Raw genomic sequence first — 17,263 nt, 5'->3', positions numbered from 1 at the left:
AGGTGGTGGTGGATCACGGTTCTCATTCCCAGCAGCACTGCCACCTACCTCAGTAGCATCATACACGGTACGGCGAGTGTTCGGCATCTGCATATTTCAGCAACAGTAATTATTAGGCGATGTTGTAGAAATTGCAGGTGAATGAACAATTATGCTGTACTGAATTCACTGGAGAGAATAAATTCATACAATAAAACAGGGGCACAATAAGTCATTCCAATTAACACAACATTACCAATTAGATTACTTAAGCGCACACATCGCGTCCATTACAACCAAATTGCCAGCATACATACACTGGACTTTTGACGTTCAGATTTCGCCACAAACACATCCAAGTTTTCCGACATTACATCAAGGTCTTAGTCATTCTACTCATTATTACATGCCAGACATGCCAACCATGCAAAAGGTCATCGCAAACAAAACCCTAGTAGCTAGCGCAACAACTACTAGCCTACTCATCGTGGTCGATGTCTAAGTCGGAGATGTCGACATTGTCACTATCCACATCATCGTTGTCATCATCAGTTGGTGCCTCAAGCTCTTCGGGATCCTCGTCCTCATCTAGATCCAACTCTACTGCGCCAGGAGGAACATAAGGGTGGAGCTGGTTATTTAGCTGATGAACCTCCTCATGTAGGTTGTCGTTGTACTCTTCTGCGTTGGCCAGCTGCTGCTCCAGCTCAACCTATCGAGCTCTCAGAACAGCTTCTGCGGACCAGGCTTCATTCCTCTAGTGGAGCACATGGATCAACATGCGCTCAGCGTTCCTGTTGGCGGTGGTCAGACGCTCAACCTGCTCTCTCAGTGCACGTACATCTCCCTCATAGGCTCTAGTCCTCTGGGTCGCCTGATCCCTTTGACGAGTCAACTAAGCCATCTCGGCACTGAGCCTCTCAATCTCGGTGTCATGATCCCTCTGAAGCTAACGTCGGTCATCGCAGGCATGACCAAGAGCACCAGACACACGTCTCAGGCTACCTTCTACTCCATCGAAAGCCTTCATCACTGCGAACATGGTGCTCATGGTAGGGTTATCACTGCTCTGTCCTTCTGCTGCACCAATCTCTGGAGATCTTCCTCTTGCTTGTTGCCATGAGTCTGTGGAGGGGTTGCCCCTCAGAAAGACTCCAACTAAAGCGGCTGCTAACTCCTAAGGAAAACAATCCATGATATCCCTTAGTATCCCAAAGGCTGCCCTGTCAGCTGCTTCTTTAGCGGTCCTGCCAGTTGACTCATAATGCCAACCAGTCCACTCAGAACCGTCACCTCGGGGACGAACAACGGCCTCCACAGTAACCAAGAGACCTTCCCCCAACTGCTCATTGGTCCATAAGTAGCGGGGCTCCAATCCATCAGGATAGCCTACATAGCCGAGCACTCTCCACAAGAGTGTAGGCATCCCAAACTATCCAAGAAATGTGTGGCGCTGACGGGTACGTGGAGCAAGCTGATGGCGGGGAGCTCTGCCTCCGGTGGACTTGCGAGTGGTCTACTTTGTGCGTGCCATCTGTAGCAAATTTGTTTTATTACTCACGTGAGAACAAGGTTAAGTTGTCATTTTTATCAAAATGAGATAATCAACTTATAAGGGGAGGAACAATGCCATGAATGATATGTAACAATATGATGCATGCACGTTCCGTACGTTCTCACAAACTTAGGAAAAATAACAATTGCTAGCGGCATAGATGGTGGCATACAACGGTCTCTGATAAACGTAGCTAATATGTACTACATGATAGTGCTGTTATGTACCTGCAAAAGATCCACTTCAGCCCAAACCCTGATAGTATGAAAATATGCACGAAAGCAGTAAGGTAATCTACTCGCTCTACACGCATCCCCAGATACGCGTACAACGGTAGCAACTACCCGAACCATCGTCCTATCGACGGCATTGCGACCACAGGACGGAATCCCCACACATTGGATACCTTCATACAAACACGCGTATGGCATGTAAATAATCCAGCATCATATAAGCACTTCCCTAGATCGGCAGTGTATCCGATCATGCTCTCACAACTCTCACTTACCGAGGCGTAGAGGCAATGGATCCATACATTACCACTCAAGTGAATGGCACTCATACAATAGCATGCCGTATGAGCAATGAAATAGAAATATGATGCAAAGACCCCCAAGTCAGTACTTAAATAAGCCACCTAGAGTCCTTAACTAGGCATACAGGATATGACCACTGGCACACTCTTAAGTTTTAAATTAGAGGTTGAAACACCTATATACTATAGTTTGCAATTAGTTTTGTAACACAAAACCCTTTTGTTTTAAATACATGCATGAACAGTAACCTGCTAAACCTTGCTCTGATACCAGCTGTAACAGAACCGACCAATTATATGAGATTAAGTAAGAAAATCTTCCGCCGAAGCAGATAATTTAGCAAACTTAAGCCCGTATAACCCGGTAGTCCATGAAACCACGACGGATTTCAAACCAATCGACATACAAACTAAGATCGTACAAGTTTAGCAAGTCCTATCACATGTTACATAAAGTTCGCCATGACAGTTGGATACATCAAAGTTTAGAACATAAAGTTATTACAACCCAAGTTCAATTGAAATAGCGGAAGCAATTAGTTTTAAAGCCACACACACACTTTTGGTTCAGATACAGTGCCAGTAGGTAGTCATCTCCAACAAAAGCATCAGATGAGAGATACGGAGTGACCATTGCCCTTGGTCCTAGTTGTCACCCATCGCCGGGTACAGGCAGTTAATGCAATAACCGTAGTACATTTGGCCATCTGCAACAACAATGGAAACAACGCCCTGAGTACGAGAAGGTACTCAGCTATACTTACCCGTCTAAAACCAAAATAAAGTGACACTAAGGATTATGCAAGGCTTTCTTTAGTGGGCTAGCTGACTTGTTTGCGAAAAGCACAAGCTATCATGAAGAAACCATTTTAAGTACTTTGCATCATCTTTATTATAACCTATCCATCAATGTAAGCACATGTACTATAACAATCACTTGATTAACCAATAGCATCTAGTTACCAATTTAGATTTAGCATGTCCCCTACCATCCAGATAACTATCATTGTTCCATCATAATTACTACGATGCCGTAGCTCGAGTCAAGTGCTCACTATCCAGGAGCGATGGCGATTCGAATCGATTTCTAACCAGCTGGTGATTTATTCCTCACACAAACCACACTCACCGATCAAGTGAGATATAGATCACCAATGACACTTTCCAAGTAGCCACGGGATAACAGTCTGGGACTGCACTACCCAGGGACTGCCCGACTACCAGGACGCACCTTGGGCTCACTCTTCGCGTCCCCGTCATACCCCCTTCAGCACCAGTCTGCCAATCCAAGTTTATCCCAGCTCGAATAGTGTCACTAGCTTCGCGGTTGAAAGGTACTTTATTCGGCCAGCTAAATGTGAGGCATGCGTTCAACATGACAAGAGGGACGAGCAACGATCGGTCCTTAATCGACATAGACGGAAAACTAACAGCACCCTAGAACCCTGTCTGGTTGCCTCCAACTTTTTCCATCCGGTCTCCAATTATCCATCACACATGGTTAATTCTAGGATATCATTCTTTCCATAGCTAAATTCTTCTAGTAACCACCTATAAATGTAGGTGACCGGATATCATCGATCGCTATCGGTCTAAGCAGGGCTAAGCAGTTATTCGATCTCGACCTAATAGGGTAAAAAGGTAATAAGGTAGGCAAGGATAGTAATAAATGCATCAACGGTTTCAATCAACTCCTACAACTTAATGCAACAATATATAAACCCATATATATAGAAAGAATTACTTTTATAAAGTAGGAGACTTAGAATGCTTTGGGGCTTGCCTCATTCGAACGAACTAGGTTGATGATCCACGCACTCAGGCAAGTCCTCTCCTTGCTCCTCTTCCTCTAGCACCTCCTATGCCTCGACTTCTTGTGGATCTGTCCCGGTCTGCTCTTCCTGAACTACTACTAGCAACTCCTCCTACGATCCTGTATGATGCAGATGTATAAGTGCTAATGCATAGGTGCATCGGAGAGGTGACATGTAATGATCATGATGCATGAAATGTAGATGAACATGTTTAACTTTATGGGACATAGTAGAAGTAAAGCTCTTCTACAAGGTAGCCAACATCATCCAAGAACATGTACTACTATACTACTACTACAACCACTGGACTAACATGCCAAGTCACCACAACAATCTAAGATGCTTCAAAGATACACCAAAACAAACATTATTAACTAATCATGCATTAAAGAAGATTAGTTTATTTCATTTTAAACTAGGGCTACAACAGCAAAATATATTTTTGGTGCTCATAAAAATCTGAGAAATTTACAGTAGCATAGTACTTAAGGATGAAAACGGACGGAATCGAACGGAGAACTCCTCAACCGTTTTCTACTTTTACATTTGAATACGAAAACGAAAACGAAAGCGGACAAACCGAACACGAAAACGAACACGAACTTACGGAATATCGAGAATTTCGAAAACGAAACAATTCGAGCGGAATTATATCGAACACGGTCGGTATACGAAAACTCAATACGGAATACCGACCCGTAGACCAAGTGCATGACTAAGTGCATACATGATCAAGTTCAAGTGCATATAATAATTAACAAGTGCATATTATAGAAACATGAACTCGAACTGAGTCAGAATAATTTTATTAATCTTTTTAGAATAGATGTAATATTTTATTTTAAAGATTTATTCAGATTTTTCTTTTGAGTAACAAAGATTTATTCGGCTGATGCAAAAACTATCAAATGATTGACTTTGCAGGTGGGGGTTAAATCGATGAGCTTGATGGGCTATGGCCCAGGTGGGCTTTCGTGTAGATGCTGCTGGTTTCCTGACATTTAGCACCATCTCATGAGGTGAAGAGAGATGAGGCTGAGCGCCGTCTATAAGAGAGGGCAGCTGGCCACCAGTAGAAAGAACATAGCTGCGTGGTGAACAACCTGTAATTGGGCTGTATGACCTGTGCAGTTGGCCAAATTCGGTTTAAAACCAAATTTTCAATTCGGAATATTTCAAATTAAAAGTAGAAAAGTAGAAAACGGTCGGAAAAATGTCTAAACCGTTTTCTACTTTTACATTTGAAATACGAAACATCTGAAATGCGAAAGCGAAAACGATAAAGTCGGACAAGAAAATACGGATTCGATCGGATTAAATATAAAAAAACGATGCGGTTCGGTTCGGGATATTTCCGTTCCGTTTTCATCCTTAATAGTACTACTCTAAGTAGACTACCATAAAATTTTCATGGCATTTGGATAAGTACAATAGCCTACACAAAAATGACAAGCTATGGCATAATGATGAGCATGAAAATACTTTGTACTATGAAAAGTGTCAAACAACAGATTTGGTATTTTTCCTATGTTCTACACTATAAACAATCACTGCACAAAAATTATCATACACATGTTTTATACAATTTTTGCTCTCTATTAAAATAACAAAAATCATCAATTAAAGGCACTTGAACTACACCTCAATATTTCTCTACAGAACATGCATGGCATATATTTTGCACAGAAAGTACATCTCAAGAATAGATCAACCAAATTGGAATCATATTTTTCTGATACATATAGGATTTACTAAACATTTTACAAGATATCAGCAATATAAAGAATTAAATAAAGCTCTACATTAAAGTATCTAAAAAATGACATGCAATATTTTTATCATGTAGATCTGGTGACAAGGAACACAACAAAATTTGTTTCATCAATTTTGGAGCAATATAACTCGAGATACACATTTTACAAGCTTTTTAATCAATTTTTGAAATCATTTTAGAAATCCTTTTCTTTAAAATTGAAATTCCACCGAACCCTAATCTGCTAGGTGCACCCGGTGCAGTGCACCCAGAGGTGCTGCCACGCGGGACCCACGGTCAAGATGGGCCCACGCGTCAGCCGGAGCCGAGGCAGGGGTCGTCGTTGACCGGCCGGCTTTCGCCGCCGGTGAGCTCGCTGGCGGTGAGGTCACCACCAGCGGCTCCCCGCTACGAGGTGGACCCGATGCGCCAAGAACGGGCACTAGAGTAGCTTGGAAGCAAGCACGCCGGTGCGCATGGCGACACGGCGGCGCGGCATGCCCGCGTGCGGGCACTTCCCGGCCACAACAAGGCACGGGGAGGCGCGCACGAGGTTCGCAAGGGCAAGGCGGTGCTAATGCGCGCGAAATTGGAAGGAGAAAGGGAGCGAAAAGGGGGAGGTCCACGGAGCCGTGCTGCTCCAGTGAGGTCGGTCGTGCTCCGGTGAGCAATAGCGGCCGGCTCGAGCCTTACCACGTCGAAAGGAGACGAGCAAAAGCTACGCGATGCCGGGGCGAAGGTGTGGCGAAGATGTAGCGAGCTCCAGTGGTCAGGCGTGGTCGGGACGGCTACTCTGGTGATGGCGTGTGGTGGAGCGAGCATGCTGCGGTTGCTGCTTGCGCTGGCAGAAGAGAGGGCAAAGTGGAGGTGGAGTGCGGCGCCAGGGTGCGGCTGGCCGAGCCTTGAAGGCAGCGTGGGGACGGTCGGGACGGGGCAGGCCGGTGGTGCCGCGTGGCGAGCTCGCCGGTGCATGGCCGCCACACGGCGTGCACGCTCTGGCGCCGGTCAGGGCATGGGCACGGCGAATGGGAGGCACGGTGCGGAGGCAGGCCGGACCGGCCTGTGCGGCTAGGCCGAAAAGGAGGCGGCGGCCCATTCAAGGTGAAAATGATTTTTTCAATTTCTTTTCTCCCCCAGATTCATTCAAATGAATTTTTGAACTTTTTCAAAGCAGTTTCAAAAGTTGGACCCAAAATAGAAGTTGCTCAAAAAAATGTACTCTACAACTTTGCTTTAATGACCAAAGTCAAATTCTTGCTAAATTTTGAATTATAAAATTAAAGTCAATTAAATTTCAAAACCCTATTTTGGAAGATTATTTTTAAAAGAATTTTTTTTGCAAAAATTTAAATATAAACTTTGCTCCAAATTGTATCCTAAATATTTATAAGCTATCTTAGTGATCAAACCAAGAAATCATATCACCCAAACATGAGCATGGCATTTCAAATAGTCTAAACATGATGAATTTCAATTTAATTTCAGCACCACATGAAATGACACTTCCTTTCTTTAGAATGGAATGCATAGATGCTGCTTATGCATAATGAAATGATGATTATGCTCATGAGATGGAATGTTAATGCATGCTTAACACCGAGGTGTTACACCTTAGCTCCCCGTTCTCGCATGGCCGCGGCATCGTGCCGCACTCACCGTCTTTATGCACTGTGCGTTTCTCCTTTTCCTAGCATCCGGTCGGCTCTCGACTCTCATGCCTCGTCCCTCGTACTGGACCCTCCCCCCTTCCCTCTCCTTTCTTTCTTCTTTTGGTGACATGACCGCCCACATGCCTCCCTCATCGAGCGCACCCTCTTATCTCCTCTCCTTTGTTTCCCATCCGCTCGCTTATGCAGGGAGCGCACCATGGCCATGTTTATCCTCATAGTATGAACGGTTTGTGTATCCCATCCCCACCACATCTGCTACCAGCGTGTTGCACCCCACCTCCATTCGCCACTATAAAATACCCTTGGCCCTTGCTCTTCTTCTTCATTCCCATTCCCCTACCATTCAGAGTAGAGCTGCAAAATCCAATCACCATCATGAAGCTAGGTTCGTCAGTCTGAGGTGATGATGTAATTTGAGAAGAAAGGATCTGGTTTCATCAAAGAAGTTCAAGTCTACCTTTGAGTCACGATGTTTGACTTATTAGTCGACTGTTTTTGGAAATGTTGGACCTACGCCATATTTTGGATACTCATTATCTTGTTGTTTCTCCATTACTCTTGTCTATCTCGACTTCTGGATTAAGTCTCAGTTGTACTAGGTTGCTCTTAACCATGTATCCCTAGATCCCCGTGTGGTTTAGTATTCGAAGTCGTGTAATTTTTCGTGTAATCCCTGATCTACGAAATATAATCATGTTTCCCCTCTTCTGGTTCTTGCTTCGAATCTTGGGATGAGATTCTTTTTAAGGGGGTTGGTTGTGACACATCTGGTGTTACAAGCTCGTTTAGCACCGTGAATTAGGCCTGAGTAAAATTTTTTAAACGAGTTTCTTCAAATTTTTGATTTAAAATGTACTTGATGCGATAAGCGAATCCCGGGTGACTTAGTTTTGGAGACTCAAATAAACGCCCAAGTTAAATTACTCAGTGCGTAACGATATTTAGGAATATCGAACGACGATGCTAGTGAACGGTTTGTTCTGTTTGATTAAGCATGAAAAACAACTTTTATAAATAAAATAAAATTCATAAATAAATAGAACGATATATATATATACTCACGAGTTTATTTTGATAAGCATGAACTAACGAGAGAGAGAGCGCAGCAGCTTCGTTTATTTTTCCTTGCATACAGCGTACTCGTTGCATGGCAATTATTCACCGTCTCATTCTCGCCGTGGCTCTGCTTTTCTCTGCATTGCAAAGCCTCCCATCCAACTGCATCTAAACTAATCCACAATGCTGGGTGTCTGAAATAGGTGCACATGGTTCTGTCCCTGCCCTCGCCAAGTCTTTTCACGTTCTGTGCGCGCAGGCGCGCAGCTGACGGCCACACTACGCCTTGCCACTCTGCCTCTGTTGTCCTGTCGAACTAGTAACCTTGACATGCTCCCTCTGCTACCTCTGTTTGCCTACCTCGGCTTGTCTTTGTCTGTCTCGGCTTTATCTCTGCGCTGCACTGTGTTCGCATACGACGTTGCCTCCCTCGCGTTGCCTCTTCCTTCCTTTTCTTCTCTGCTGTCGAAGGGCGTCCCAGCTCTAGTCCACCGTAGCCATCCCTTTCCACCCTCACGAGCATGCGCAAGCACTCTGTGCCGACGTCCTCCTCTTCCTCCCCGCCCATGGGCGCGCTAGGCCACCGGAGCCGTGGAGCCGTCCTACAGCGTCGCTTTCCCTGCCGGCTTGCTGCAGCTGCTTGCCTTCGTAGCTCCACTATGCGTCGAGCCGCCTCACCCTACCGGTGCTGGCCCATCCCCATGAGCGTGCCCTGCTCACCACATGTGTAGGCGCACTGAGTCCACGTGTGGCTCCTATTCTTCCTTGCCTCCATTCGCTCCCCCTCTCTCGGGTGAGTAGTCGTCGTGGTCATGCGCTGCTGCACCGCGCCTCACGCCCACCGGTGTCGGCCCTCCCCCGCATGAGCGCACGCGTGCCTCCATGGTTGCGGTTGGTCTCCGACTCTGTAGCACCATGACACCGTCATGGGGTCAGCAGCTCTACCTCCGTGTCGTAGCCCATGGCGTTGCCCCGTGCCGTGCTCCTCCGCGTGTAGCACCGGTGCCGCCGCGGTGGACGTGCCGTCTCCTTGCCTCATGTGAGTGCTCCTTTCGTGCCCACCCACAGGCTCACGGACCATGTTGGACCTATTGCTCCAAGGCTGTCACCGCCCATGCCTGTAGCGTCGCTGCATCCTCCTCGATGGTCTCAACTCCACGCTGCCGGGTGCGCCATGCCTGATCCGCCCATGCCGTTCGCCGTGCCGCGCCACCCTCGGGTGCGCCATGGCCGCCCATCGCTGCCCTACCTCGGTCCGCGCCATGGCCAGGCCTAAGTCTAGCCGTCGTCCATGTAGCTCCCCGCGCCACCCCGCTTCACCTCCGTCATCAACGAGCCACCGCGTGGGCCAGCGGATTGTTTCCTCTGCTCCGTGCTCTGCAGTTGGGAAGAAAGAGAAGGGTAAGAATCCAAGTAGTAATTTTGTATAGGGTCCTAGGTGTAAAATACGTGACTCACATGAATAGTGTATTCTGGACTATAAAACTGTGGGGTCTTTTCTGCATAAGTGGCGCACACCTCTGGGCCTTGGCCGTGTGGGCCACAGTCGGCCTTGCGTCGCTGGGCCGCGCGCGCCGCGCTGCTAGACTGCCGTCGCGCCTAGGCCATTTGCCCCGTTGGGCCGCCGCCTATGTCGCTTGGGCCGGCCTGGTGCCGCACTGTGCGCTAGGCCGTGCGCCCCTGTGGGCTGTGCCGCGCTGATGGTCCAGTTAGTGGCTGCCGGCCCTTTCCATTTTCAAAATGCTTTTCAAAAATAGGTTTCTAGTTTAACTTGTAAAATCAATATAAAATGGTATAGGAATCTAAAATTGTAAAACCAATTTTGTTAGTCTCCTAAAATCATGATCTACCTATTAGTCTATTTTGTTCATATAGTTTGATAATATTCTTGAAAGCTATATAATTAATTTAAGGTACTTAATATTGTACAAATATAAACTTATAGGAATTGTTGTGATAAATTGGTAATAGTGTTGGATTTGAAATTTTTACAGTAGGATCCTAGCAATATTAGGTACACACTGTAATTTTTGTAGCTCTAGAATAATTAGTTTGCTAGATAGATAGTGATGCCCTATTTTGAATAATGATTAAATCGATAGAATGAAATAAAGAAACAACTTGGGTTATATAACTAAAACATTCGTTGGGAAATAACGCCTTATTCGCCAACATGGATATGTAGCCTAAGTACAGACGTCGTTAGAGCGAGCTCGTTAGCTTGTGAGGCGTGATCAGGTTTCTAAGCATTTCGGTTGTCGTTGATTATTTACATCTACGCATTTGCATCAATGCATATCATATAGGTACGATGATGGAGCAACAGATCAATTTAAGGTTGATTGGGAATCCAAAGATGGGTAATGGTATTCTCTCCAGGAGATGATGCAATGGGCTTTCTATTCAGATGATGGTGGATGATCTGAAGATGCAGATACTAACTTTTAATATATATCTTACCCAGGCAAGCCCCGGTGCATAACCCCTACTTTTCTGCAGTTTAAATTATATTTGTGCTTTAAGTTTTAAGGAGTTGGTTGAAACCCACTTGCATATATATCTTTATCCTATGAGTCTTACTAGTATGACAGGATCGTGTAGAATGCTATGCTATAGGCCTCCGGTATAAGTCGAGTGATTACCTGTCACTCGTGAGATATAGGGAAATATATTGTCATATTATTATCACTTGGAAAATATAAATGGTGGAAATGATAAATGGTGACCGGGCAGGGATATGGTTTGGGTATTGGTGGGTGTAAGAGGTTGTGTCGCCGTGGACGTGGGCATGGCTTGGTTACACTGTGTTCCCTGTCTATGTCGATTAAGGATCGGACATTGCATAAGGCTCTAGGCAAGTCACAGACTTATTATCCCGAGCACATACTTGGGTATGGACGATTGGAAGACTTGTTGCTCTCTTGTCGTGGATCCAACTCTTTCCGAACCGACTGTCAGGGTGGTTTTTGGGTTAGAAGGTCCTTGCACCGCACAAAGTCTGGGACTCAGGGGCGGGGGCTTGGAGTCCTAGTTTGGATGGGGACCTAGACACCCAAGACATGAGGGTGATAGGTTGGTCTTGCTTGTGCCTTGGCTACAAGCAGGGCTTCTCATTGCCTTGCTCTTTGCTTGTGCCTTGGGTACAAGCGGAGTGTTACCTAGGGGACAAGAATGTGCCATGTGTCCCCTTTCCCGACATGAGTAGCACTTTGTCTTTGCTTGAGCCTTTTCTTCCTTGCTCATGTTGTGCTTTTCATTGCCTTGCCTCTCCTTGTTTGCTTGAGCCTTCTTCTCAAGCTTGTTTAGACAACCTGAAGCTTGGTGGCCCAATGTGTCACAACTATGGCATCTCCTGTGAGCAATCTTCTCTATTTTCTCTTATTTGTTCTTGCTCATTTGCTTTGCATCTTGATTCATCCTTGGACGCAATGCTCTTTCTCTCGCTTTTCCACCCCTTCTAGTTTTCTTCTTCTTTATCATCAAATCACCACCATCTTCATGGTTGATCTTGATTTGCTCTTGGAGTGTCTTCTCTTGCTCAACTTGTGGCTTTGGTTGAGGCTCTTCTAGTTGCTTCATCAATTGCTTGGTTGGACACATTGAGGTAAGGTGACCCCAAGTGTGGCACTTGAAGCACTTCACATGCTTAAGCCTCTCTTCTTCTTTTATCTTCTTGAGCTTCTCAATGTTAGGTCAACCATTTGCAAGGTGTCCCGCTTCATGACACCGGTAGCACATGGTATGAGAGAGCTTTCTTTGTTGTATCTTCTTTATCTTTATTTCTCTCTTTATTTCGCCCTTTGTCATCTTCTTCTTGAAGCCAAGGCCACACTTATCAACATAGTTTCTTTGAGTCTTCAACATGTGCTCAAAGGTAACTTTTGAGTTGTAGCACCTCTCTAGCTTGTTGCTCAATTTTTTCACTTGTTCATTGAGCTCATTGTTCTCCTTCAAAAGGTTAGTTTCACAAGACATAGAAGTAGAACAAGCATATATATGTGAAGAGCATGGCATATCTAATAAATCATCACAAGAGGTGGATACATGCTTCTTGCCAACATCACAAGGGTTAGCAACAATTTATGATTTATCATTTGGTCCATGTGATGAGCTCTCATTATTTTTAAGTTTCTTTGTAAACATTTTAATGAGAGAAGCATGTCATTCTAATAATTCATCATGAGATGCAAGAAGTGTCTCATGATTTAATTTTAGCTCATCATGTGAAGATTTAAAAGCATATAGTAATTTCTTATGTTCTTCACAAGAGTTCTTTAGAAATGAGTTTTCATTTTCTAATTTCAATGTTTTAGCTTTCTCATTTTCTAAAGACATGGTTATGCTAGCAAGTCTACTAACAAGCTCATCATATGAATCAACATGATTAACCAGATTAGCATTTGATACCTTGCTGCCATCTTGTGACATGAAACAATGTGGTGTAGTCGGAAAGCTTGTAGTAGCATCATCATCATGGCTTGAGCATGAACCAACATCGTCAAGATCACCACCAAGTGTGCTTGAGGTAGAATCTTTATGTGCAACACTTGTGGCATCATCATCAACCTTGTCAAGTGAACTTATAGTGGATCGATCATCATCATCATCACTTGACCATGAGGTGGAGCAATCTTCCACAATCACCAAATTATGTTTATGCTCAACACACTCATGTGCCTCCACCTTGTGATCATCCTCCTTCTTGAATTTACCATCATCACTTATGGAGGAGTCATCGTAGAAGGCTTGGAGTGCCATCCACAGATCATGAGCACTTTCCAAGTCCCACACACGTCTAAAAACATCATCATGTAAAGCACATGTTAGATAATAAAGAGCACGATGATCAAGTTATAAGCAATCCTCTTGTGCTTGGTTTAGGTTGTCCTTATCCAAAGCATCATGAGAAAAACCAACAACAATGATCTACCATGCCTTGGGACCCAATTCACAAAAATGATCAAGCATATGACGTTTCTACCGTGCATAGTGTGTGCCATAAAAATGTGTGAGTCACAAACAACTTCTAGCCCAAAGCTCGCCATCCTCTCGGGTCGGTAAAGACCACAAATGGGAGAGACCTAGCTCCGATACCACTTGTAGGGTCAAGATGACGACTAGAGGGGGGGTGAATAGTCATTACTAATGCTTAGTCGCGTCGGCTAACCGAAACAAGTGCGGAATTAAAACTATCGGTCTAGCCAAGACTACACCCCTCTAACTATGTTCTCTAGCACCTTGCAAAGATCCTAATTAAGCAATAAAGGTGCCGGGCTAACTAGAGCACACCTAACCAATTCTAGGAGCAAGGTCACACAAACCTATGCCACTAGTATTTCAAGCAATGAGGGAGCTACTACACATGCTAGTAAGCAAAAGCACAAAGCCAACTAAGCTCACTAGCAATGCTCAATAACAAGGCAACCAATGCCAAAATAGAGAGCACAAATACTTAGCTACATAAACTAAGCAAAGCGACTAACAAGGTTACACAAACTAAATTGGCCACGTAAGGGAGCTACTTCTATGCTACACAAGCAAGAAAGTAACTAGTGAGCTACACAAGCTAACTAATTATAAGAGCAACTACACAAGAACAATATATATAAAAGTAATCATAAGCTTGTTTAAGGAGATGGCAAACCAACAGGAAGAACAGGGTTGACACGGTGATTTTCTCCCGAGGTTCATGTGCTTGCCAACACGCTATGTCCCCATTATGTCGACTGCTCACTTGGTGGTTCGACGGCTAATTGGCATCACTCGCCAAGCCCACACGTCAGTGAAAGCTCTAGTTTGGTTTTGGTTAATTGATGAAACCCTAAGTGCTAACCTAGTTTATCAAGATGATTATGAGATAGGTAGCACTACTCCAAGTGATGAAGCAATGGTGATGGCATGGTGATGGTCAAATGCTTAAACTTGGAAAAGAAGAAAGAGAAAAACAAAAGGCTCAAGGCAAAGGTATAAAATGTAGGAGCCATTTTGTTTTAGTGATCAAGACACTTAATAGTACGGCTATCTATCCTAATAAGTTTAGCGGTCACCATCACATATTACATAAAAGTTCGCATCTCAGATACATCAGAGTTTAAACATAGTTATTACAAAATGAGTTCAAATAGAAGTAGCGGAAGCCATTTGTTCAAAACCACACACACTCACACGGAGTTCAAATACAGTGCCAGCTAATGATCATCTCCAACAAAAGCATCAAACGAGACGTAAGGAATGACCATGCCCATGGTCCTAAGCATCACCCATCACAGGATAAAGGCAGTTGATACAGTAGCCGTAATACATCTGCCCATCTGTAACAAGTGGGAATAAAACCCTGAGTACGAGAAGGTACTCAGCTGGACTTACCCGACATAACCGAAAATAAAGTGACACCAAGGATTATGAAGGGCTTTATAGTAGGGTAGCTGACTCATTTGCAAAAAGAGGCATTTTTAGTATTTCAAGAACCTTTCCAAAAGCATTAGTGTCAAGTTAATTATTATTAACATGTCGACTACATTTGCACCTATGCTAGAGCAAGCATGTGATTAAGCAAATAATGATAACCAATGATCATTAACAACTTCCATAATGTCATATTCATTATAACTGTCCAAGTGTTCCATCAACATTACTACGATGAAGTCACTCAAGTCAAGTGCTCACTATCCAGGAGCGATGGCGATTCGAATCGATTCCTAACCAGCTGGTGATTTATTCCTTACACAAACCTCACTCACCTGCTAAAGTGAGGTATCGGTCACTGAGTCAACTATCTAGGAAAATCTCAAGTTTGCCAGGAACCACATGTACCCGAGGGCCGACCGACTGCCCTTTGGTCTTATCATCGCGCCCCCGTGTCCTACCACACCTGCTCCGGTACAGTGCGCTGCGGGCAATCTACTCAGCCCGAATAATCTCCCAGCTTCGCGGTCGAAAGGTACTTTATTCAGCCAGCTAAATGTAAGGCATGCGTTCAACATGACCTGAGGCCCAACAACGGTCGGTCCTTAATCGATACAGACGGAAAGCACTACAGTCCAAAACTCTATAAGTCTCCGTCCGGTCTCAACTTCAAATTAACACTTAGTTATACCATGACTACATAGTTATCCAAGCAGATCCAGGTAACCACCTATAGCTCGTAAGTGACAGGAAATTACCCGACTTCTACCGGTCTAAGCCAGCTAAGCATTGACTCGACTGTGGATACTAGGGTAACAAGGATATAGTATAACAAAGGTAAACAAGGTATAATACAGCAACGGTTGCAAACAACTCCTGAACGTAATGCATCAATTAAAGTAAAGCGTTTAATTAATAATTACAAACCGGGGAGAAAAATGCTCCGGGGCTTGCCTCTCTCAAAGGAGCTCGGGCGGTGATCGGGGCACTCAGAAGTTCCTCAACGTCCTCCTCGTCTGCTTCGGTCACTTCCTACGGCTGCACCTCGAGCTGCTCCTCGGGCTCCTCGGGTATGACAACTGGGCTCTCGGTTTGTGATCCTATATGATGCAGGTGCGTAAGTGCTTATGCAAAAGGTGCATCGGATGAAATGAACACAATGGATATGCTTGAATACAAGGTAGTCAACATCATCCAAGAACATGTACTACAAGCACATGTCATCTACTGCATTCTCTTCTATTACTAATATGCTAAGTCAACACATCTCATTAAATGCTTCAAAGATACACCAAAGCTTCACTAATTCCTTAATCATGCACAAAGCAACATTTGATTAAACCCTAATTAATAATAGGTTTGAATAGGAACATCTATTTTTATAGCTTAGAAAAAATCTTAGAAAATTACCATAGCACAGTACTACCCTAAGTAGTCTACCATTAGATTTTTATGACATTTGAATAAGTGGAGTAGCCTACACAAAAATGACAAGCTATGGCATAATTATGAACATGAAAATACTTTGTGTTATGAAAAGTGTTAAACAACAGATGTAATATTTTTCCTATGTTCTATACAGTAAATAATCATTGCACAAAAATTATCACATGCATGTTTTATACAAATTTTGCTCTCTAGCAAAAATAACAAAAATCAGCCATTAAAGGCACTTGAACTACATCTCATAATTTTTCTACAGGACATGCATGGCATATATTTTTCCTAGAAAGTACATTACACAAGAAGAGTAACAAACTTGGAGTCATATTTTTCTGATACATATTGGATTTACTAAACATTTTACAAGATATCAGCAATATCAAGAATTAAATAAAGCTCTTCATCAAAGTATCTCAAAAATGACATGCAATATTTTTATCATGTAGATTTGGTGACAAGGAACACAACAAAAATTTGTTTCAACAAATTTAGAGCCATTTTGAGCAAGTTATAAATTCCCAAACATTTAAATAGAAATCTGAAAATCATTCTTAAATACTTTCAAAAATCCATGTTCAAAACTGCTAGATGCACCCGGTACAGTACACCCAGAGGGGCTGCCACACGGGACCCATGGTCAAGCCGGACCCACGCGTCAGCCGGAGCCGAGGCAGGGCCGTCGTTGACCGGCCGGCTCTCGCCGACGGCGAGGTTCCCAGCGAAACGGAGGGCACCAACGTGCTCCCCACGTCAAACCGTGTCGGATAGAGGTGAATATGGAGGGGCGGTTCACCGGAGCGAGGCTCGCCGATAGCAATGGCAGAGCGGCAGCGTGGCATGCCAGCGTGCGGACACTTCCTGGCCACGGCAAGGCACAGGGAGGCACGCACGAGGTTCGCGAGGGCACGGTGGTGCTAACGCGCGAGAAAGGAAGGCGAGAGGTGGAGTGGAGAGGGGATTTCCACGGAAGCGGAGCTCTCTGGTGAGCTCGGCCGTGCTCCGGCGAGCAATAGTGGCCAGCTCGAGCCTTACCACATCGAACGGAGACGAGCA

The 17,263-nt window shown here is 44.4% G+C and overlaps 1 protein-coding gene across 1 annotated transcript in view; it reads right to left on the bottom strand.

Annotated features, from left to right (window-relative positions):
* Positions 1 to 457: 457 nt before the first annotated feature.
* Positions 458 to 17,263, bottom strand: part of LOC136524346 (uncharacterized) — a 36,161-nt gene continuing 19,355 nt past the window's right edge. Inside the window, exon 3 of the mRNA XM_066517753.1 lies at positions 458 to 691. Within this exon, the coding sequence (XP_066373850.1) occupies positions 458 to 691 (234 nt within the window). The remainder of the gene's footprint in view (positions 692 to 17,263) is intronic.

The sequence above is a fragment of the Miscanthus floridulus genome, chromosome 18 (genome assembly GCF_019320115.1).
Source record: "Miscanthus floridulus cultivar M001 chromosome 18, ASM1932011v1, whole genome shotgun sequence".
Lineage (NCBI taxonomy): Eukaryota > Viridiplantae > Streptophyta > Magnoliopsida > Poales > Poaceae > Miscanthus > Miscanthus floridulus.
Note: the sequence above shows the minus strand (reverse complement) of the source record. Positions and strands in the feature narration are given on the sequence as shown.